The sequence below is a fragment of the Halyomorpha halys genome, unplaced genomic scaffold (assembly GCF_000696795.3).
Source record: "Halyomorpha halys isolate HHAL.00 unplaced genomic scaffold, Hhal_1.1 Scaffold456.1, whole genome shotgun sequence".
In the NCBI taxonomy this organism is placed as follows: Eukaryota; Metazoa; Arthropoda; class Insecta; order Hemiptera; family Pentatomidae; genus Halyomorpha; species Halyomorpha halys.
Window position 1 is genome coordinate 658,065 of NW_027106823.1, and position 20,632 is coordinate 678,696.

The 20,632-nt window shown below is 30.6% G+C and overlaps 2 protein-coding genes across 3 annotated transcripts in view; one reads left to right on the top strand and one right to left on the bottom strand.

Moving 5' to 3' along the window:
• LOC106692150 (protein PALS1) overlaps positions 1-20,632 on the top strand; it is a gene marked incomplete at its 3' end in the record, with an annotated part of 447,466 nt that overhangs the window by 39,009 nt on the left and 387,825 nt on the right. Inside the window, 1 exon segment of one of the 2 annotated variants that reach the window (XM_067045121.1) lies at positions 10,034-10,091. In XM_067045121.1, coding sequence (XP_066901222.1) covers positions 10,034-10,091 — 58 coding nt within the window. 2 annotated transcript variants of the gene reach the window in all.
• Positions 6,784-8,461, bottom strand: LOC106682992 (ras-like GTP-binding protein Rho1). The gene has a single exon (XM_014424188.3). The coding sequence runs from the start codon at positions 8,156-8,158 to the stop codon at positions 7,574-7,576; it is 585 nt and encodes a 194-aa protein (XP_014279674.1). The 5' UTR covers positions 8,159-8,461; the 3' UTR covers positions 6,784-7,573.

Below are 20,632 nucleotides of genomic sequence, written 5' to 3' on the forward strand. Positions count from 1 at the left end.
TCAGCTAAAGTGCAAATAAACAATGAACAATGATCCATCTGTGAAAATATTCTGCACCATTTATACTTCACAGCATAGATAATATTGTTCATAACTTTCTTTGTATTGGATGCCAATAATCATTGAAATATATAGATAATAATATAGAAATGAACAGTAAGTGCTTAGTATGATAATAAAAAATGAATAATCGATGTTTAGAAAACCTATATAGTGATGAAAAAAGTAGTACCACTACCCGCTTAGGTTTAGTAATTGGTAAGGACTTCCTGTTTCTTGACCAGCAGTTATAGATGATTATTGCATCTACATTCAACTGCCAGGTTCTTCTTGTACCATTTTGTTAGGCTGGGTGAACTAGTGAGGTCTCATGAACCCAAATCAATCCATGGCTGATATAATAGAAAATGAATTTTGCTGCCATAGCAACTCTTGAATCCAGGCTTAAGATTTAAGGGTCATAGCCACTGAGTAAAAATTATTTTTGCTTATTTCAGTTTCTTTATATATTTTTTTCCCCATAAAGTCTATTTTGACACAATGGTTTGTTTAAAACTATTATATCCCAGGCCTTTTTTTTTTTCAAGTAAACTTTGATCAAACATGCTTATTGTTTCCACATTAGTTAGTACCATCATTCCAAATACGACCAATATAATTTTTGTGGGAATTGAATGAATTTATATATTCAATTGCGGGTGGAAATTTAACTCTAAAAATTTTCTTCTTGTTTCAAAGATAAGGCTAATAGTCTGAATTGCATACCCTTACCAACATAGTTGTTTCCTAATTTAACTATAGTATTTAGTGTCTTTCTTGCTACTTAAGACATTATTTTATATTCTTTATTCAATGTCTTGATCAGGATTTTTTTTCTTTCTTACCTCCTTTATTAAATAGATAAATAACAATATTAATATATACTTGATCAGTAATTCCTATATTACATTTAAAAACTGTTCTTTAAAATCAGATATTGTGAGAGTACAGTTTTGCTAATATACTTGTCTGCACAAGAAAATGTTACTAGGAAAAATATTTTTAATATAAAAGAGCAAAAAATCAACAAGTGACATAAAGCAAATATTATTTATATATATATGTAATCTGGCATTTTATTTTTTAATTGTCCCTAAAGTGGTGAAAGGTTGACTGATTATTTATTTACTGGTCTGTGGAATCTTCCCAATTACATTCATCCTAAAAAATATTTTTATTTACTGGTTATAGGTGTACTTGAAAAGTTTTAAGTACGTAAACATACTTACAAAAAAAAGTTGTTTACTAAAAGACTGACCAGTGTTCATGTGATTCCTTTTATACTTTGTCTTGAATATAATTCATACTTGATCTCAATGTAGTCAACTCAAAAGTAAAATTTTTAAAAATCCGACCAAATACAAACTAAATACTAAGATTATGGTAGTTTATATGCAGTAGAATAATGATACTAGGTTATTTAAAGGGAGAGAAAAAGCTTACAGAGCTGTAAATATAAACAATTGAGTATTTTTTTAGTTTAAAAACCGGGATTTTCACTTTCGTGTGGTGTTTTATTATTTCTTTATTCTCATAAATAAAATTCTCTAAATCGCAGGATTTTAAATTTATGGATTCCTTAATCAGAGTAATCTCTCAAAACATAGCATTAACTGAAATTTAAAATATAAAAAATTACAGAACAGCTATGCATTTGATTTTTTTCAGATTAACTTGAGTAAAAAAAAAAAGTTCATCTTCCTCTGGTTTATAATTATTTATTTAGGCTTATTCCTTATGAAGTTAATCTATAAATACCTTTACCATATTTGGTGTCCGAGGCTTATTAAAGTTGATAAATTTAGAACAGGTGAATGAGACAAAAAAAAACAACAAAATTTTGATTGAATTGTTTATTTCATCTTTCATTTTTTTATTTAAACATGATTAGATGGTCCATTGAGAATTTATGATTAGTTCATGAGTATTTTAGTGGTGTATATACTTTATTTTTACTACTTACTTTATTTCTCGGGTGAGTTCTAGAGTATAATTCCATATGTAGACTTAGAGAAGGTTTTTTCCTGCAGTTTCTTTTGGAAATTATTTGAGGTAATGAGACGTTGAGGTGGCAGTTAATTTTACTACTAAAATTGTTTATGAATAAAGTAAGAGATTTAAGTATCACAACAGTCAAAAGCTTAAATTTATGCATTCCAATAAAAATGTGTTTAAAATGAAGTATCGGGATCAGTTGAAAAATAATTTATAGTTCAAGTACTGCAATCGTTGATGGCAAGCTATCAAGCCATTTGATTTATGTTAACATCAAAAATTATGATTTACAATGATTTATGTAAACATGAATCATTGTAAATTATAATTTTGCTATTATTTGCTCAATAAAAATACTTTCTTCTTTTCTATAAGTTGCTAATGGTTATTAATATGTACTCTTTTGTTTTTAATTTAATGTTTTTTATTAGGTTTCTTAGCATAAACTCTTGTTAATAGGAACTTTTTTATTCAAATTTCCATTAAGCATTCATTGCCAGCAATAATTTTTCTCAAAAACACTTTTTTACCTCACTGCGTAGAAAAAGAAAATACAAAATTTCATAAAATGTATTAAATTAATAATGAAGCTAATTTAAAAGCCTAAATGATTCAATAAGAAACATGGCTAAATGAAAAGATATTGATTATTTAAAAGGTACTAAACCTTTAAAAAAAATATTTAAAGACACAATTATATTAGTCTTGCATTAAGTGATTAAAATAACATGAATCTTCATTTAAATAATTAAAAGTTGTGTGTTCCTCTCCAAAACTACCATTACTTTACTACCTATAGCTGTAGGAAGTGAATTGATGGAATAGTTTAGATTGAATTACTGTAAAAATAAATGAGAGATAATTTTTAATATGATCAGAAGAAGCCCTAAATTATTTTTTTTTTCACTAATCCAAGTTTCTGAAAAGAAGATTATCCCAAGACCATCTAGTATATAACTTTAATCGATGCTATCGTAGAGTAGTTTCTTTACAAGCCACCTAATCTTTTTTAATTAAAATTATTAAATGTTTAATTTTATAGAATACTAGAATACTACTAAGGACTTTACAGACATTTTCATCCCTTTGCACAAATTTAAAAATATATATTTTCAATTAAAATGTTTTTACTTGAAAGAATCACATTCCATTTAAATGTAAACCACGATCAACATCCCATATTCCCATGGGAGATACATTGAAGTGAACCTTATTCATTAAGGAAGTGCAGATAATTCAAGATAATACAATCCTCAGCTAATCATGTTGATAAAATAGGACATCTGAAATTTTTTGGATTCCTCCAAAAAATTGTTAATAATGAAGTATAAAATCTTACTAAATACCTCATTATTTGATCTTCATAATAAATGTGTATAGTGATTAACAATTACATTCTGCCAAGGCAAGATCATCTTAACACTTATGGACTAATTTTTCGTAATGTACAAGAAACCCTGGAATCAAATTTGCTTAAATTAAATCAAAGTTTCTCCTGCAAAGTTTTATTTTATGCATTTGGACGATGAGGTGAAAAATTACTTCCTATAGAATATTACTTAAAACATTCTTTACTTGACAACAACATTTTGGGATGCTTTCCCTATCTTCAGGTATTATATGCCTTATGGTCACATTATATAATTCCTTATGGTCATAATATATAATTCCTTATATGTTATACATAATATAATTCCTTATGATTGATTCTATCATTACCAATTTAAATAGTCTCACCTAAGACCAGTGAGAAATTGGTAACCATGATGAAAAGATTTCTAAGAAATAGATAGAATTGACCATATCGAATTATATTTCCTGAAAATGGGGAAAATGCCAAAAATGTTGTGAAATAAAGAGTATTTTACATAATATTCTATAGGAAGTAATTTTTCGCATCATAATCCTTCTTGTTCTTCTTTAACCAATCCACTTAAATTACAGTGTTGGGACAACCTGGATTCATTTCTTAAATACTTCTCTATCTGTTGCTAACTTCTTGAGAGTTGGCAGTGAAGAGTGATTCCTCAGATGTCAGGTCCGATATGAGGTCCTCTCACTTATTTCTCAGTCATCCTCGTGGTCGTTTTCCCTCAGTCTCTGCCTTCCAAATACTTTTTTGAGAGTCCATTGACATTCTTTGCACATGGCCGAACCACACCAATCCTTTTCTACATACATTTTCTATAAGCAGTTCTTGCCCTGTTTTTTCTCTAATGTTTATATTTCTCATTTGGTCGAATCCGGTTCTACCGAGAGCTTTTTTCAAAAATTTCATTTCTGTGGTGTGATAAGGCTTTTAGAATTTTTTGATATTTGAATTTCATGCATAAATAATAAACTCCCTAGAAAATAATCAATAATTTATTTTTTATTTTTAATCATAGTTTTTTCTTACCCTCATATTATTTTACTCTGAAACAAATAAAATTTAAAAATACAAATATTTATATTGTAAGACTATTATCCTTTCATTCCCTGAAGGGCAAGGTAAGTGGTAGGACTCTTAGTGTGCAGAGGGCGCATTGTGGTGCTTACTCGCTGTCGACCTCTATAGAGGTGATTGGTTATCATCTTATTGGGTTTGTATAATAATATAATATAATAGCTGAAATGTCGGGTATGAGAGAGGTAAATACACATCAGCACCGGTTTTCTAATCCAAGTTTAATAAAATTTTACTCCAGATCTCTTAGTAAATCAGTGTTATTTGTTATGACCATAATCTGTTTAAGAATGTTGTGATATCGTTTGTAAGACATGACAATATAATCTTGTTCGTTAGGTATATCGTAGAATCTTGATTAAAATGACAGATAAAAATAATAATTATATACACCCCAGAATATCATAATTCTAATCAGGAACATGAAGCAATTTTTTGCGATTAGAAAGATTATTGTTAGACCTTTGTGTATGGGTTGAAGGAAGCTGTTGACTCCACTCACTTCTTCCTAGGTAGGAAACAAGAAGCTGTACCAGTAAGGCTGCCGGACAGGCAGAAGAGTACAATTCATAGAAAAGCAAACTGTGCACAACTATAGAAAAAATAATGAAAATTGTTTTGATCGCAGTAATGGGTTGTGACGCAGGCATGTGTTGCCTAACAGGCTAGGTAAGATGATAAATAAAATGGCATTAAATATTTGCCTCCCAAAAATAGATGAATTACTGTAATTGTAATTGTGAGACCTCAACTAGAAGCTGTGCCAAATTAATTGCAATTGCCAATTATATTGTTATGTAATTCCAAGTAATTATAATACAATGTTTTCGGAGTTGCCGAAAATAAATATAAAATTTTAGGATTGTGCTTTTTTATAAAAATCTTAATAACAATTATAGTAATTGTATTGATTAATTGCAATTACTTTAGACAAATACAGTAATTGTAATTGTTCTACAAATCGACAAAGTTTTGATATTTTAGACAATTTAATGGTTATCTTATTGTAATTATAGTGGAACTAAAACATGTAATTAAATAACTCAAGTAATGATTCCTGGCCAACTCTGTAAACAATGGATTCGAAGAAGGATCCAGCAGATTGTAAAGGTGTTCTGGAGGTACTTAGACTTTTTATTTTTCATTTCTTGCATATGGATAATTGCTAAATGGAACTAATAATTTTTTTTAGTCAAAGTTCATTTAAATGAGTTGGATTAGTTTAATTTACTTTAAAAGATATTGTGTTAAAATAAAGGGGATCAAGTTCATATTTAAATAGTTATAAGATGAGCCAAATTTGGTTTATGATTTGATATTATCATGAAATAAGACATGTATGAGGTGTAGAATCTCAAAACCAGCCATTATTTTTTTTTTTTTTTTTTAATGAAAGTCTTGGTACTACATTATCAGGAGCTGAAAGATTTTTTTCCAAACAGTTACATCACAAGTGTTCTTTGAATCAAATCAATTCAATGTGGAAGATATCCATCAATTTACAAACTAAAATTAATTCGTAGATTTGAAAAACTGAGACATTCTTTCCAAAGTCTAAAAATTGTCTAATCCAAAGGTTCAATTTTATTTTTCTGATATCATTAAAATAAATATGCCATAGATTCCAAAATACAAAATATTTTTATTAATAAAAATAATATAATTTTTATTTATATCTTTAAAAGTTGAATAAAAAAAAATTGCTGGTTCCAAGGAAAAGTGAAAGGTCAAAATTATTAGTCATGTTATTAGTAGGATGTTCAATGACTAATATGATGGGAAATAGTGAGGAATAAACATCAAGGCGTAGTTAATTTTCATAATTAATTTTATGTTTTATCTTCAGATGATAATTTAAGCTTTAAAATGAAAACTTTATTAAATAAGCTAATTTTGCAGTAAATGAATATGATATTAACAGTTGTACTACTATTATTAAAGTTAAATACAGATATTCTTTTAGGCAATAATTTAAGCTTTAAAATGAATGCTAAAGATATGATATCCTTATCATTAATTACCTGAAACTCTATTAAGTAATAAGTGTAATTTTAATTACTATTAATATTTCAATTCGATATTTAAAAGTCAAATGTATTAATAATCAATGATAAGGTCCAGATATCAGAAAATATTAGAAAAGACTAGTCTCAACTTTTTTTTTGTTATTCTAGAATGTCAACAAGAACATCTTAATAAATATGTAAAACAAATATTTTTTAAATTCAGATATGATTTAGACAAAATTGATTTCGGTATATAATTTAATTAAAGTATGAAGTAGAGGAATCGATAAATCAAAATTCGATAGATAACAGATTTATTGCATTTTATTCATTTAGTTAAAATATATATATCAATACATAAACATAAAAAATATGTAAACAGACAGTATTCTTGTGCGATTAAATTTCTGAAGTACAAGTACTTAAATTACAACTTATACCATGAAATCGCATAAATTACAATATATTCTAAATGTAAGCTTTGCATTTATAATACACATTTAAAAAAACTTACTTTAAGTTACTATAAAGATTACATATTTATTTAGATAAAAAAATAAAATAGTATTAGAGATTGGATCTTGTTAAAACAAACGTCAATAAAAACAGTTATACATGAATTTGAAAAGTAAATGAAACAATTATCTGTTTTCAAATAAAACAAAAACAGAAAATTGAAATAAGAAAGTAGAAAGAACCTCTTTTCAGAAATTACAATGTAGATACGATTTCCATGTAATTGAACTCACATCAATTACAAACATCATAATTATGCAATATTCATGTATAAATCTTTTAAAGTTTAGAGTTTCTCTCAATTCCCCACAGCACTCACTACAGATCAAAAGCGTAGATAGAAGCTAGCAAAGTCTGAGAAGTTGTGAAATGTTCTAGTTTTAGCATTTAAGAAATTTCAAGTATCAAGTTGCATGCAAGAAACCATATTAACATGATCCTTATCTTATGTAAACACTTCGATGTTAAGATAGAATTTTATACATAAATACAAGTTAACAGCATAGAAGAATTGATTCTTGTTTGTAAATAATACTTCACTTTTAGTATACTGCTCACTGAGCTTCGAAGTCTATAAAAGTCTACATATTTTGCGATGCATCTTAGGCTTTTTATTAATGAGAGCAGCTCTTGTGGCAGTTTCAAATACTTGTCTGACCCCTTCTTTAGTTTTGGCCGAGCACTCCAAATAATCATAGGCATTAATTTTGTCTGCCATGGCTCGGCCTTCTTCGGGTTTTACTGGCTCTTGTTTCATCTTGGCCAGTTCCTTAATGGTGTTAGGGTCATTCCTCAAGTCCTTCTTATTACCAACTAGAATTATGGGAACACTAGGACAAAAGTGTTTGACTTCTGGAGTCCATTTTTCAGGTATGTTTTCCAATGAATCTGGAGAGTCGATGGAAAAACTCATTAAAATAACATCAGTATCGGGATAGGAAAGTGGCCTTAATCGGTCATAGTCTTCTTGGCCAGCGGTATCCCACAAAGCCAATTCTACTTGTTTGTTATCAACTTCAATATCTGCTACATAGTTTTCAAACACGGTCGGTACGTAGACTTCAGGGAACTGATCCTTGCTGAATACTATGAGCAAACAAGTTTTACCACAAGCACCGTCTCCCACAATAACTAATTTTTTTCGTGTAGCTGCCATAGTTATCAAACTGAGAGAGCACTTTGTATAAATAGTCCTAGTATGGACTATTTATACAAAGTGGGCCACGCCTTAAAGATGAACAACACTGACTCACTTGCTTTCCGCCGTCAATGGTGAGCTTCACCGATTTTTTATGGTCTGGCGACACTTTATAGAATATGAAAACACTGAAGACACAAAACACAGTATAAATCTATAAATAGAACTAGTGGGTACGGTTCATGATTTCGAACGTCTGAGATCACTCCGAAATGGCTACTCCCTCCATTGCTTACTGAACATTCCAATGGACATGAGCAGCTGTGCCAGTGCCTTCGCTATTGCCCAGCCCCCGTGCGTCACCGCCAGGGGCGCTGTCTTCGGTGCTTCCCTTAAAATGTTTAGTACGGATTCACTGGTAAAATTAAGTTTAGATTGTTTCTTTAAAACTTTGAAGTAAAAAGGTAAGTTGTTGATACATGGAAACAATTTTTCCATCAATTATAAGGATTAAATGATTTTAGGAAAGTCTGTATTTATCTACAGGATTCAAAGTAATACTTAAATCATTGATAAAAAACTGATCATAAAAAAATAGCGCACTAGTATGAGTACCTACTGAACTATGACAATGTCTTACTTAATTTTAATAATACCTAAGGACCTTCTCATTTTATTTTTTCTATTGCCACATGAGATGCTGTGTGTATAAGTGATGTAAGTCAAACCTGGAATTTAGAGATATTTTTAACCTTAGAGCAACTTCTATGAAGATTGTAATAAGAATTAACTGTTTTTATGCCAAAATTAGTCAGTTACAATTGCATACAAACATTTAAAAGCATTTGAAGTAAATTAAATTAGGAATTCATTAAATTTTTTTTTATGATAAATAACTTTGATGAGAACAGAATGACTTACACCAATTTTTCCTTCAATGACTCTTACAATCCACATTAAAAATAAGGTTTGTTATCTGAAACTAGGGGGCCTCATTACTAGATACTGATTTTTAGTTTTTTTAAAATCCAAAAATTTTCTATTTCATATTCATCTTGAGATGTAATCCTATGATCAAAAGATTCCTTTCTTCATAGTTCCTTTATCCTCTTATATCAATAAGAGATCCCATAAGGGCATGGGGACAAACACTTTTGTTTTCTTAGAAATCAATTTTATAGTTAATTTATTTTTTAAACAGGTTTGACTTTTTCAGACTTATGCTTTTTAACTGTCATCTAATTTGTATGTTACTTTGCTATTTTTTATACTTTGTACCACTTCATGTCTGTTCAAATTAATAAATTTCAAGTTCATTTTAATTCATATTTCATAACACAATGAAAGTCCACAAGATTATATATCACTATATCAATTTAGTTTAGAGCTATATTATATTATTTCTTCTTTTTTTAAAAATAAATATATAAACATTATTTCATTAGTAACATACTTATTTGAGGTTTTTGTTTAATGTTCACTATTTCTAACTACTAGTTGATCAAGAAGGTACCTGTATCTCTTACAATTTGAAGATTTATAACTAGTAATTAAATAAATTTACTGTTACTGTTGATCAAATTACTATCAAGTATTATTTAAACAAATAGTGAAAGAGGTCTTCTAACTTCTGTTTTTGAAACTTTCTTACATTTTAGAAAACTTAGTGTGTTATCCATTTACAGCACATGAAAACAATACTAAATTGACCAGTTGGATAAAAAAATGATCACTGGACTGATTGTTAATCACCATGTTAATGAATTTAAAAAAAAAAATCGAATGTGGTAAAGAATTGGATATATATATAAAATTAAAATAATAGCTAATGAATATTTTAGTTTATATAGGTCTGGAAATAATATATTAATTGTTATTTTTTTTTATTTGTAGTGCATCCGTTCAAGAACGATATGTCTCCGGGTCAAAAGAAGGAGTGCAAACAGGCTGGGTAAGTTTATTTTGCTTCATTAGTTATAATTAATTCTTCTTTTTTTAAAAAAAAAAAAATATATTGACTTATACTTAAACAGGGAATGGGTTGCTCATTGGTAAGACAATGAATTACTAACTCCAAGATTCCGGGTTCGAATCCGGATGTGGCAGATAATTGTTATCTGTTTCACTCTAACCATTGATTCAGCCCTGTGGGTTCTGGAGGTCTCCGGGGTTCACTAAGCCTCATAAAGCGGATACCATTAATTGGGTAAAAATCTGGCAGTTGAGTGTGATTCTGACCAAATCATCTCCTTACACAACCATTGTCTAGTAACAGTATTCCCTTGCGTAGCACTGGACCACTGACCCTTCATGTGTTGTAACAGTACAGATTTAATTAAATTTTTTAATACTTGAATATAAAATCGAACTTTAAATAGTCTTTATATCCAATTATTGCTTGTATAGTGGAAAGTAGAGTAGTATAGTAGAGTCTCTATTTAAAATTTTACAATAGTTATAGCATTTAAAATTAATTTATTAATCATTAAAAAAGGTTAAGTATTTTTTAAGCTTTATGTATTACTTCAATATTGAGGTATGTGTTTATTGGTGCTGACATATTCTCTGTGTGTCGGAAAAATATATGTGTTTCCCTCTGTTTATTCAGCTTGCTATTACCTCATTAATACTTATTAAATAGTTTGTTCATAAACCACTTAACATTTTTAACTAATATATATTATAAAAAAAAAAATAGTAGCAATAATAAGATCAGCTAACAGAGAGATCTCTTTACCGTTCTTTATTAGGTACTTTCAAATCATTTATCTACAGTAATAGTTCCCAACTGGTGGTATATGGGAGAGTCCGGTGACACATATTTAGGAGGATTTATTGTTAGAACTGTTTTATTAATTATCTTTCCTGATTTCGTGTGTTAGCTGTAAGGTTTTGACAGATAAGTTCACAATAAAAGAGATTCTAGATGCACTTTTAAGCAACCTAATTTTAAAATATTTTCCTAGAGGGTATGATTCATGTCAGAAGTGGAGGTTGGCTTATAAGTTCTTTGGGCTGGGTAACAACTGACCTAAATGTTCTGACTTGGTACAGTCATAGGAAGTTTATTCGTTGGTTCAGCCCTAATTATCGGGTAGATTTATATATAATACTTTATGTATCATAATTCATGTATTATCAGATCCAGTAGCGTAACTAAGGTCACATACACCACAAGAACATTCAGAAGATGCCCCTACCCAATTCATTTGTTCTTTTTCCAGGTTGAAGATATTTCACTAAACCAAAATACTAATAGCTATATAATTATTAACAGATATCAATCATAATTATAAAAGTTGGGAAAAAAATTTAATAAGTAATAAGATCTTACTAAGAAAGACTATTTTATTCGATTGCAATTGCAATATTATATTGTACATTGTGCGAAATTATCCATTCCAAACTCAAAACCAGCAGAAAAACATCCTGAGCTTATAGCATATAAAATTTTTGGTTAGTGGCAATTCTATAGCTCAACATTAAGACAAAAATCTGTTTGATCATGAAGGGAAAGGTAGGTAGAAATGCGAAGAAACTGGAAGGTTGGTACCTCGTAGCCTGTATGGTAACGATTGCGGAGCAAAAGCCCAGAAATAACCTATTAATATTATTGTGTCTAAGTTTTAATTTACTCTCAACAGCTATTCCTTTTTAGAATAATATCGAGTTTATTTATTTTTTCTATATTTCCGTTCATTACCGGCGCAACAAACGCATGAAGCAGTGGTTGGCAAGCTCGTCTGTACTTCTCCAGTCCCCTCTGTCGGTGGCAAACTTGATGGATAGTTCTGTTTTCTTCAGTTCTTCGGAGACGCTGCCCTATTCTCTTCTCTCCTGTCTCCTACGAGGCTTTATTTCATTGAGGTTTCTAAAATAACTTCTCCTGACTTTCTTCTCCTCACTCAATTTTATTACATCCTCCAGGAACCTGATTCGTTGATTTTTTACGAATTGGGAAACATTTAGATCATTATTAAGTGTATACAGATCTTAGTTTATTCTGAGTCAAAACTAACCATTCTCTTTTACCGGACCAGAAATGTATCTGAAGATCCTTTCGAGCCCGAAGATCCTCGTTAGTCAAGAATTTATTCGAATCTTTCTTCCTTGCACTTCAACCATCGTAAATACTCGATGTTTTGGGAATACCCTCTGCTCCTTTTCTTGGCGGCGAAACCCTTTGGTTGAAGTAGGAAGATGGCAGAACCCCCACATTATAATTTGATACAAATTAAGTGATCCATCTTTTAAGCAAAAGCTAAGAAAGGCTAAGATACCTATACAAAATGCCTGTGCAAAAGTTTAATCGAGATGTTAAGGTTCAAAACTGTGTTGAATTGAATTCGAATAACCCTTTAAATTATTTGGTGGAACCCCGGTCGGGAACCACTGGTCTACTTGGTCTACATATGCCATCATTTGTGTCATCTTGTTAAAAATGTCCCCTGTGAAATTAGTCCTTCCCCTTTTTTAGTGCCTTGCTTAATCTTATTGCCTTATTAAGAAAACCTTGTCTTAGTTCTGAGCTCACTGAGAATGTCACCGATTATCCTGCCAACTGTGTTATTTATATTAGATACAAGTTGTCGAATTATCTCAGCTGGGATATCCCAGTATTTCCCTCATATGGTGGTATAATTCTTTCCTGATGGCTGAATGCGGCTTTGTATTCAATAAAGAGTAGCCACACGCGGTTACCAAACTTATTCATTTATTCATCATCTGCCTGGTCAATGGTTAACCGATTGGCCCCCAACCGAGGTACTTTCCGAATTGTAATTCCACGTATGGGTTATAAATATATATATTTGTGTATCTTGAGGATAAGTCAATGAGACTACGAGGCTACGTTGGTCTGTATGTACTATGTTGAGGCTACGTTTCGCAACCTAATTGTTTGTGTAGTCAGGCCCTACAATGAAGAAAAAAACAGTTTTTTTAGAACAGATAATTTCTTCAAATAATTATACAAAAAAAAAAGTACAATGTACAAAGTATAATTTATGATCAATAATGTCAATCAATAAAAAGTAAATTTTAACCTATCTTGCTATTTTTAATTATTTTATTAATTGTGAGCTGTTTTGTACTAAAAAAGCTTCGTGATTAGGCTTGAAACTATTTCTGGTAACGAACATCAGATTCCTAAAGTTTATTATTATTATTCTCTGTTATTTTAAATGGTTATTAATAATATTTTCTGATGGTCATAATTATTCCTTGGTTATATGAATCATATAAATCATTAATTACATTTTTTTTCTTAGTACCTCGTAAAATATTGCATACTTCTCTTGCCAGATCCTCTAATTTTATATTTCCAGTGGGGTAGGCAAATCAGACACTTTGCGGTGGCTAATATTATTGATCAAAATAGACATAGGTTCGACGTCCCACGACCTGACGACCTAGGCTCACGACCGGGTATGCCACGATCAGTGATTTCTTTGATTGTAGGTGTCTTTCCTTCCCTGTGGTCATATTCATGGGAAATGTGTGACGTGGTACATTTTCACCCTTAGAATCGTCATTATCACCGAAATATTTAGATTTAAAGTGAATAGTTATTTCTAACTTTCTAGGAAGTTATCCTTAACTTATCACCTCTATGTACGAGTCCACACAGTCATGTGTAATGCTGAAACTATTATTCTAGACTCACGGGGAATCCTACACCACCATATATATTAAGCTTCCTTTTGTTCTTCCTATTTACCCCATTTTACTTTTTATAATCTAAAAATTAAGACTAAGCTTAAGTTTTACTCGCGATCTGGAAAAAATGAACTGAATTTTTACTGAACCCATTGCATGATTAAGGTTATTTAAATTTCCAATTGCAGGATATATAGTTTTGTTTACTCTTTTGTTTACTGGTTTCGTCCCAAAAATCATCTATTATCCTAATAATGTAGGCACTGTAGGAATGATGCAACCTGATTTATAAACATTTAAAAACTACGAAATGAAACAAATTTCATGAAGAATGACATGATAACACTATAGTTCTTCTAAGTATAATTTTATACCAGGTTCAACTCTCTTTTCTTACCTTCATCCGTCATCTAAACTTTAACAATTACTCATCTCCTTCCTGTTCTAAAGCAGGATATAACTCATCACACAATTTTATTTCTATTTGATCTAATAAACTACATGTATTGCCCATTTAATTATTTATTAAACTTGTTTGAATGGCTGGTATGTGATAATAATAGGCTTTGAGACTTTAAAGGAAATCTCATAAGGATCCTATCGTTAAGTGAACGTAATTTTCAACTCTAGGAATATAATAAGAAACATGGAATATAAGCGTTGTGGTAGAAGGGGATACAAAAAATTAGTTTTTGTGTATTATAGAATATTTGGCGTTGTTTTACTCCCCTTCCTTCCAAATAGGATTAGGAAATTTATATTCGAATTTAGAGTTAGAGTTTAACCTTTTTTTTTTTGTGCGTAGAATCAACAAAATCACTTTTCATCTATTTTTTAAACAAAAATTAGAGAGAAATAAATGTGATAGAACTCAGCTAATCTTGCTTTTTTCTGATTATTTCTGATATAATGGGGAGGGGGAAGGTGAGGGAGCTGTCTACAGGGATCACCCTATTCTAACCATGATAGGGGTAAAGTTTTCATTTCTTGGGACCACCACAGAAATAAATGTCGACCTCCCCCCCATGCCAGATGCTAATCAGCGCCGTTGCAGTTCCAAAGTAGCAAAGATCTATGTTTCAACTCTCTCAGCTACAGACAACCCCATTTTTTGTAGTTTACACTACCCTCTGACTAATTATACTCTTCATTCCACAAAATTACAGTTCCATTTTTCATATTACCCAATCTTATTCCCTGCGATAAAGATTTCATTCATTTGACGACATAGTCCTTATAAGGATCCCTTAAAATTCTGGATACCTGTTATTGTCATAAAACAGACTTTCAAACCAGTAATATTTAGAAATATATTTTTTAAATAATTACACTGAAATTTCTTTTGGAAGAAGGAATATAACGGAAGGGTGAGTTGCCAGAATAAGTGAGGCCAAAAAGGCGGGCCTTATGATAAAATCCATGGGCGTGTCAGAGGAGTAGGAGCCAATCACCAGCTATCTTCTCCTCCAGTTTAAAATATTCGTGATCATATTGCTACTTGTTATTGATTTGAAAAAGTTTCTAGTTTGTTCTTCGCTGTACAATTAATTTCATTCATTAAATGTGGATTTTTCTCTGGAAAAAAAAATGGATTTTATCTGAAATGGACAAAATGTATTTTGATTTGGAGCTTCGCACGTACACTTTTGGACCATAAAATACAATATTTTATAAGAAATGAATAGACATTCTGTAGTTCGGTGTCCATCATATTGACGTACTCAGGTCTGCTGCTGATATCTCTTGAATATTAAAAATCTATCGATGAAGATTGTTGAATATTGAACAATAGCAAATTTCAAATACCCATTGTCATGTATTCATGGCAATGGGTATTTGAAATTTCATCCATTCAAGTGCTCTTTCATATATAGGTGTGTGCGTACGTATTTCTGTGTATACAGGACAAAATAATGTAAAAAAAAATAAAAAAATAGAATAGAAAGAGAAAGTTGATAATATTAATAGAGAATTAGAAATATTAAAAAAAAGTAAAACAATACCAATTAAATAATAGTAAAGTAATATAAACTTAAGGTTAAGAAAATAATTCCTCCTCAATACGCATTCAAAATTTTACTGAAAATCTAGAAGACAAAACATTTATTGTGGATGTTTCTTATTTAAAAGTTTCTTATGGGTAATTATTGCGGGTCAAAGAGGGACTGCTGGGCGGGCCAAGCAAACACGTTCTACAAGGGTGCTCTCAGCATTCTCACTACGACAATGTCTCAGCTCGATACTATATCCAGTGAAGACTCAATCCAAATCTTATTCATTTTATTGAAGGATACTAGATTTTGACAACTGATTACACATCCATTATTAATAACTAATTTGGGGGAAATTATTAGTTGATTATGTTGATCCTTACTGGCTAATTAATTCAAAAAGATAAAATATAACTAACTATATTGTTTCAGAAAATTAAGTCGTTACTTTTTTTTTTTTTTTTTTTTTTCTATTCCATTACTTTTAGCATTTCAACATGCTATTTTCCTGTGTAAAGTACATTATTACGTCTAGTGTTTATTCCAATATCTTATCACAGCGTTAAAGCCTTTTCATTTCCATGGAGAATATACTAAGATAATTAACGCGTAGCTGTAAAATCGACTTCATGTTAAAAAATATTGAGCTCTCCTAGTTAATAGTTAGGGTTTTGTTTGATAAGTTAATCGATCAAAGGGGTTATGATTTTGGATAATATTTTAAAATTTATAATTAAAATTAAGTTCACATTGAGGGTATTTGAAAAAAAAGAATTTTACTGGATAATTTTTTGTCCCAACAAAGAATGTAGTTCAGGCTAAACGGGGAAAATAGTGATATCTTTTTTCTCTAGGGTTTTTCTCTTTTTTTTTGGGATGATGGAGTGTTTTTTCTTTGTTATGAATAATACTTGTCCGGTATTTTTTAAAAGTACCTCGGACGCAATGTGGCTTTCCCTCAAGATAGGAGTACTAGATATTGAATAAAAGTGGAGACTAATAAAAACTGCTCCTTTGAAGAACAACACTCTTCAGGGTTAGGTTTTTGGAGGAATCGAACTTTAGTGTATATACTCGTACCCTTAGGCCGTAAAAAACTACAGCCGATGATTTCTAGATTGTAATTAACAGGAGTACGAACCATACAATTTTTTTTTTTTAAACTGGCATATAAATTTTTTTAAAATAGGGTTTAATTATGCTTAAAATTCTGTAAATTATTACATAGTGGTTTATTATTTACTATATCAATCGATAACTGAGATTGCGGTGGCATCAGTGGTAAGGGACTTACTAACTCCAAGGATCTTGGTTCGAACCCAGTTGTGGTAGATACCCCTTTAAGGACCCTTCATGGGTTGTCGCGGTGCAAATTTATTTATTATTTCATAGTCAGTTATTAAGGATCATTATTGAAAAAATACGTCCAATACGCTCTGACTTTCCTTATATCGGTCTGGCACAGATAATTTTTTTTTTTTAGCTTTTTAGAAAAGTTAATAACTTTTCAAATGACCATACAGTGTATACTTCTTGAGTAACGGAGGATTTATTCTATAAAAAAAAGGTGAGGGCTTTGAGCAGAAGAATTTATAATTATAACCAGAAACGTATTGCATATTCTTCTTTGTGATCTAGAACAATACTTTATTAAATAGATGATTAGTCTCAACAATTAAAAATGCTTCTAGTTTATAACTCTGATAGAGGCCTATCAGAACCACCTGAACTAATTTTCAACGGAAATAAATTGAAATGGAATCCTGCCAGTGGAGCAGTAAGATACCTTGGAGTTTATCTGGATCGTCATTTTACCTGAAATCACCGTAGCCAAACCAACCAAGGTTGGTAATTTTCTATCCTAATATCAATAGAAAATTTGATTAAAACCAGAAAAAACCATTCTCATTTATAAAACAATATTAAGGACATTACTGTTGTACAGTCGTTAAGTGTGGAGTGCAGCATCCTGTCATCATCATCATCTGTGGCGCTACAACTCTTGTAGAGTCAAGGCCTCCCCCAACTTCGGTGCAGCATCCTGTGCGAAAAAAAAATATCCCAAAACAAAATAACGAGCATTGCCGTATTTGACCATTGATTTATAAGAAATTGTCAGTTAATTCACAATCAGGAATTCGAATCAATTCATGAATTCATCTAAAAAATATGTTTCAAAATTCCATTCACAGTTGCTACCAGTTAAAGGCGCAGTGGCTTATTACGTAGATATTTTAACTTCATCTCAAATACTCAATTGTCAATTATAATCTGTTCTTTTTCCATAGCTTACGAATTTTGATAATGGTTTGTTCTTGCATCTCAGAATGGTAACCTCCAAGGCAGATGGAGAAAATAGCTCCAGGACCTTTCACATTCCACTCAAAAACTATTCAATTATTTCAAACTTTGGTTGTGCATATAAGGGCTCTCTATGCAGTATTCTTAACCATCCCAAAAACTTTTTTTTAAACTGTTCATATAACGACTTTGGAACGTTACACAAATATTATCGATGTAGACAGCCTGACTTTATCCGTGTGGATAAGTGAAGAGGTGTTCCTGTTTCTCGGGCTGGCTCTGGGGTAACCTACTTGGCAGGATAGCTACAGTGGGGGCAACTTGTTCGTGACGCTTCGGCTATCTTCGGCCATCATCGGGGTCCAGGTTGGCGGAGAACCGAAACAGAAAAGTGGCCAGGTGTTCGGCGGGCCGTACCCACGTCTTCCGCGTCCGTCGGTCTTCAACTTCTTGGTGACCATCTGCATCGAATATCCCCTTCATCTTGTAGGTCGAAATAGGCTAGTGTTGTGTGTGTAATCGTGGATAGTGTGGATTATACCTCTACCTTTCTCTTCTGGTTGCTGAAATCAAGGTCAGTTAAGTCTGTTAGCCTTCTGTCATTTTTGTTTTTTTCTTTTGCACATTCCACATCCTATGGCTCCCTCGCATTCCTTTCTCCACAACGCAAAATTTCCAAATTGTCTGAATCAATTAAACCCAGTTACCATCACTTGTACATTTATTTAATAAACTTCACCAGTCCCATATGTACTTAATTTTTCTACGAACTGAACATAAATATCTATTTATCCATAAAGATTTTCAACCTATTGAGAAAAAGAATACTCCCTGATATGATTACTTATATAAGTTGTTCATAAAATATTAAGATCTTTCCGTCAAAGAGACCATGTGCAGCTTATAAAACATAAAGTCATTGTTTAAAGATGTTATTTGTTTTATTATAGAAATATTTGAAATTTGTATAGTATTAACATCCTTTATAAAATTTGAATTTGTTTTTCATATCCAATAATTAATCCTACAATGAATTTATTATTATTGATATATTTGTTTTATGAAGTTTCTCACCTATGTCACTAATTTAAGTTTCTATTGTAACAGGTTAAATGTTTCCTGGTGAGTTCTCTTGTAACTGTCAAACAAAGTATTTATTTTCTAAATTCAAAAATATTTCATAGATTATATGTTTTTGAATTTAGAATGATAGGTTTTTATGCATAAATTTTATTTTCAGGTATAATATAATACATACATTGACTTAGGTTTTCTATAAAGTATTCTTATTGCAAAGAAAGCAGTCGGCTGTCTATGTTTCACATTTTAGTTTTTATTGATGCAATTGACGTTACGCAAAAATATTGTCTGGGTCATGGACTCTGGGTCATGCTTACACAAAGTATAAGGTATAAACTAGTTCTAACTGAATTTAAATACCAATGGTTACATTAGATTTCGTGTAAACAAGTGATTTTTTATTGAGAACAAAAAAATTATCTTATAAGTTTATTAAATTATTTAATCAGTTATAGTGATTGTTTCGTTTCTGTTCGAGTTGAATAAATATGTGATTAATAATTGGGGTGGCGTTGCTCAGTAGTAGGGTACTGTTCTACTATTTCCAAGGACCTTTGAGTCAACCCTGTGGGTTTGGAAGGTCTCTGGGGTCCACCTAGCATCATACAGTTGCTACCCTTAATTGGGAAAAAATCTGGCGGTTGAGCGTATTTCTGACCAAATCACCGCCTAACACAACCGTTGGTCTAGTAACAGTTCTTACAAAGTATTTAACTCCTGAGCCCTTCATTGGTTGTAGTGGTACAGACTTATTTTTTTTATACTTAATAATTAAAACTTATATCTGATTCATAATATAATAAGATTTCATATCTTTTTTATCATCCTTTTGTATAATATTGTATTTATTTAAGATTTTTTTTAACATAAATTTAATAGTATTCTATGTTTTATATATATTGCTCATTTTCTTGAATAGAGTCCTGCTGACAAAAGAAAATTTTAGTTTTATTTAGAATTATACGTATTCTAAAGATAGTACTGTAGACTGTGATGAATTTCTTGACCGAGATCGTCCTAACTACATCCTTAAGCTATTAGAGTTATTACAAATTAACTTCAGTTTACGATACATTGCATGGCATACCTCAAGCAAAAAATTTGATATCTAGTTATTAATAATTATGAATACATTTTATTTATATTTTCTGAATCCTTGTCTTTTGATTAGGTAATATTGGTCTCGCAGGTTTTCGGTTCTTTGATTTTTATATTTGTCATAATACGATTATTGTAAAACGATGTGAGTTGTGTGTGTATGCATGATAAAATATATATCATGATCTGAATTAGGTTGTTTCATTATTGTCCAATTTAATTTAGAAATATATTCATAATTATACCTTTGTGTAACCAATAAATGGATTTTTAATTTTTACTTAAACAGATCCTGTAATGTAGTTACGCACATATGATGTGTAAATTAAGATCGAATGTAAATAAAATAAAAATTTATTTTTTC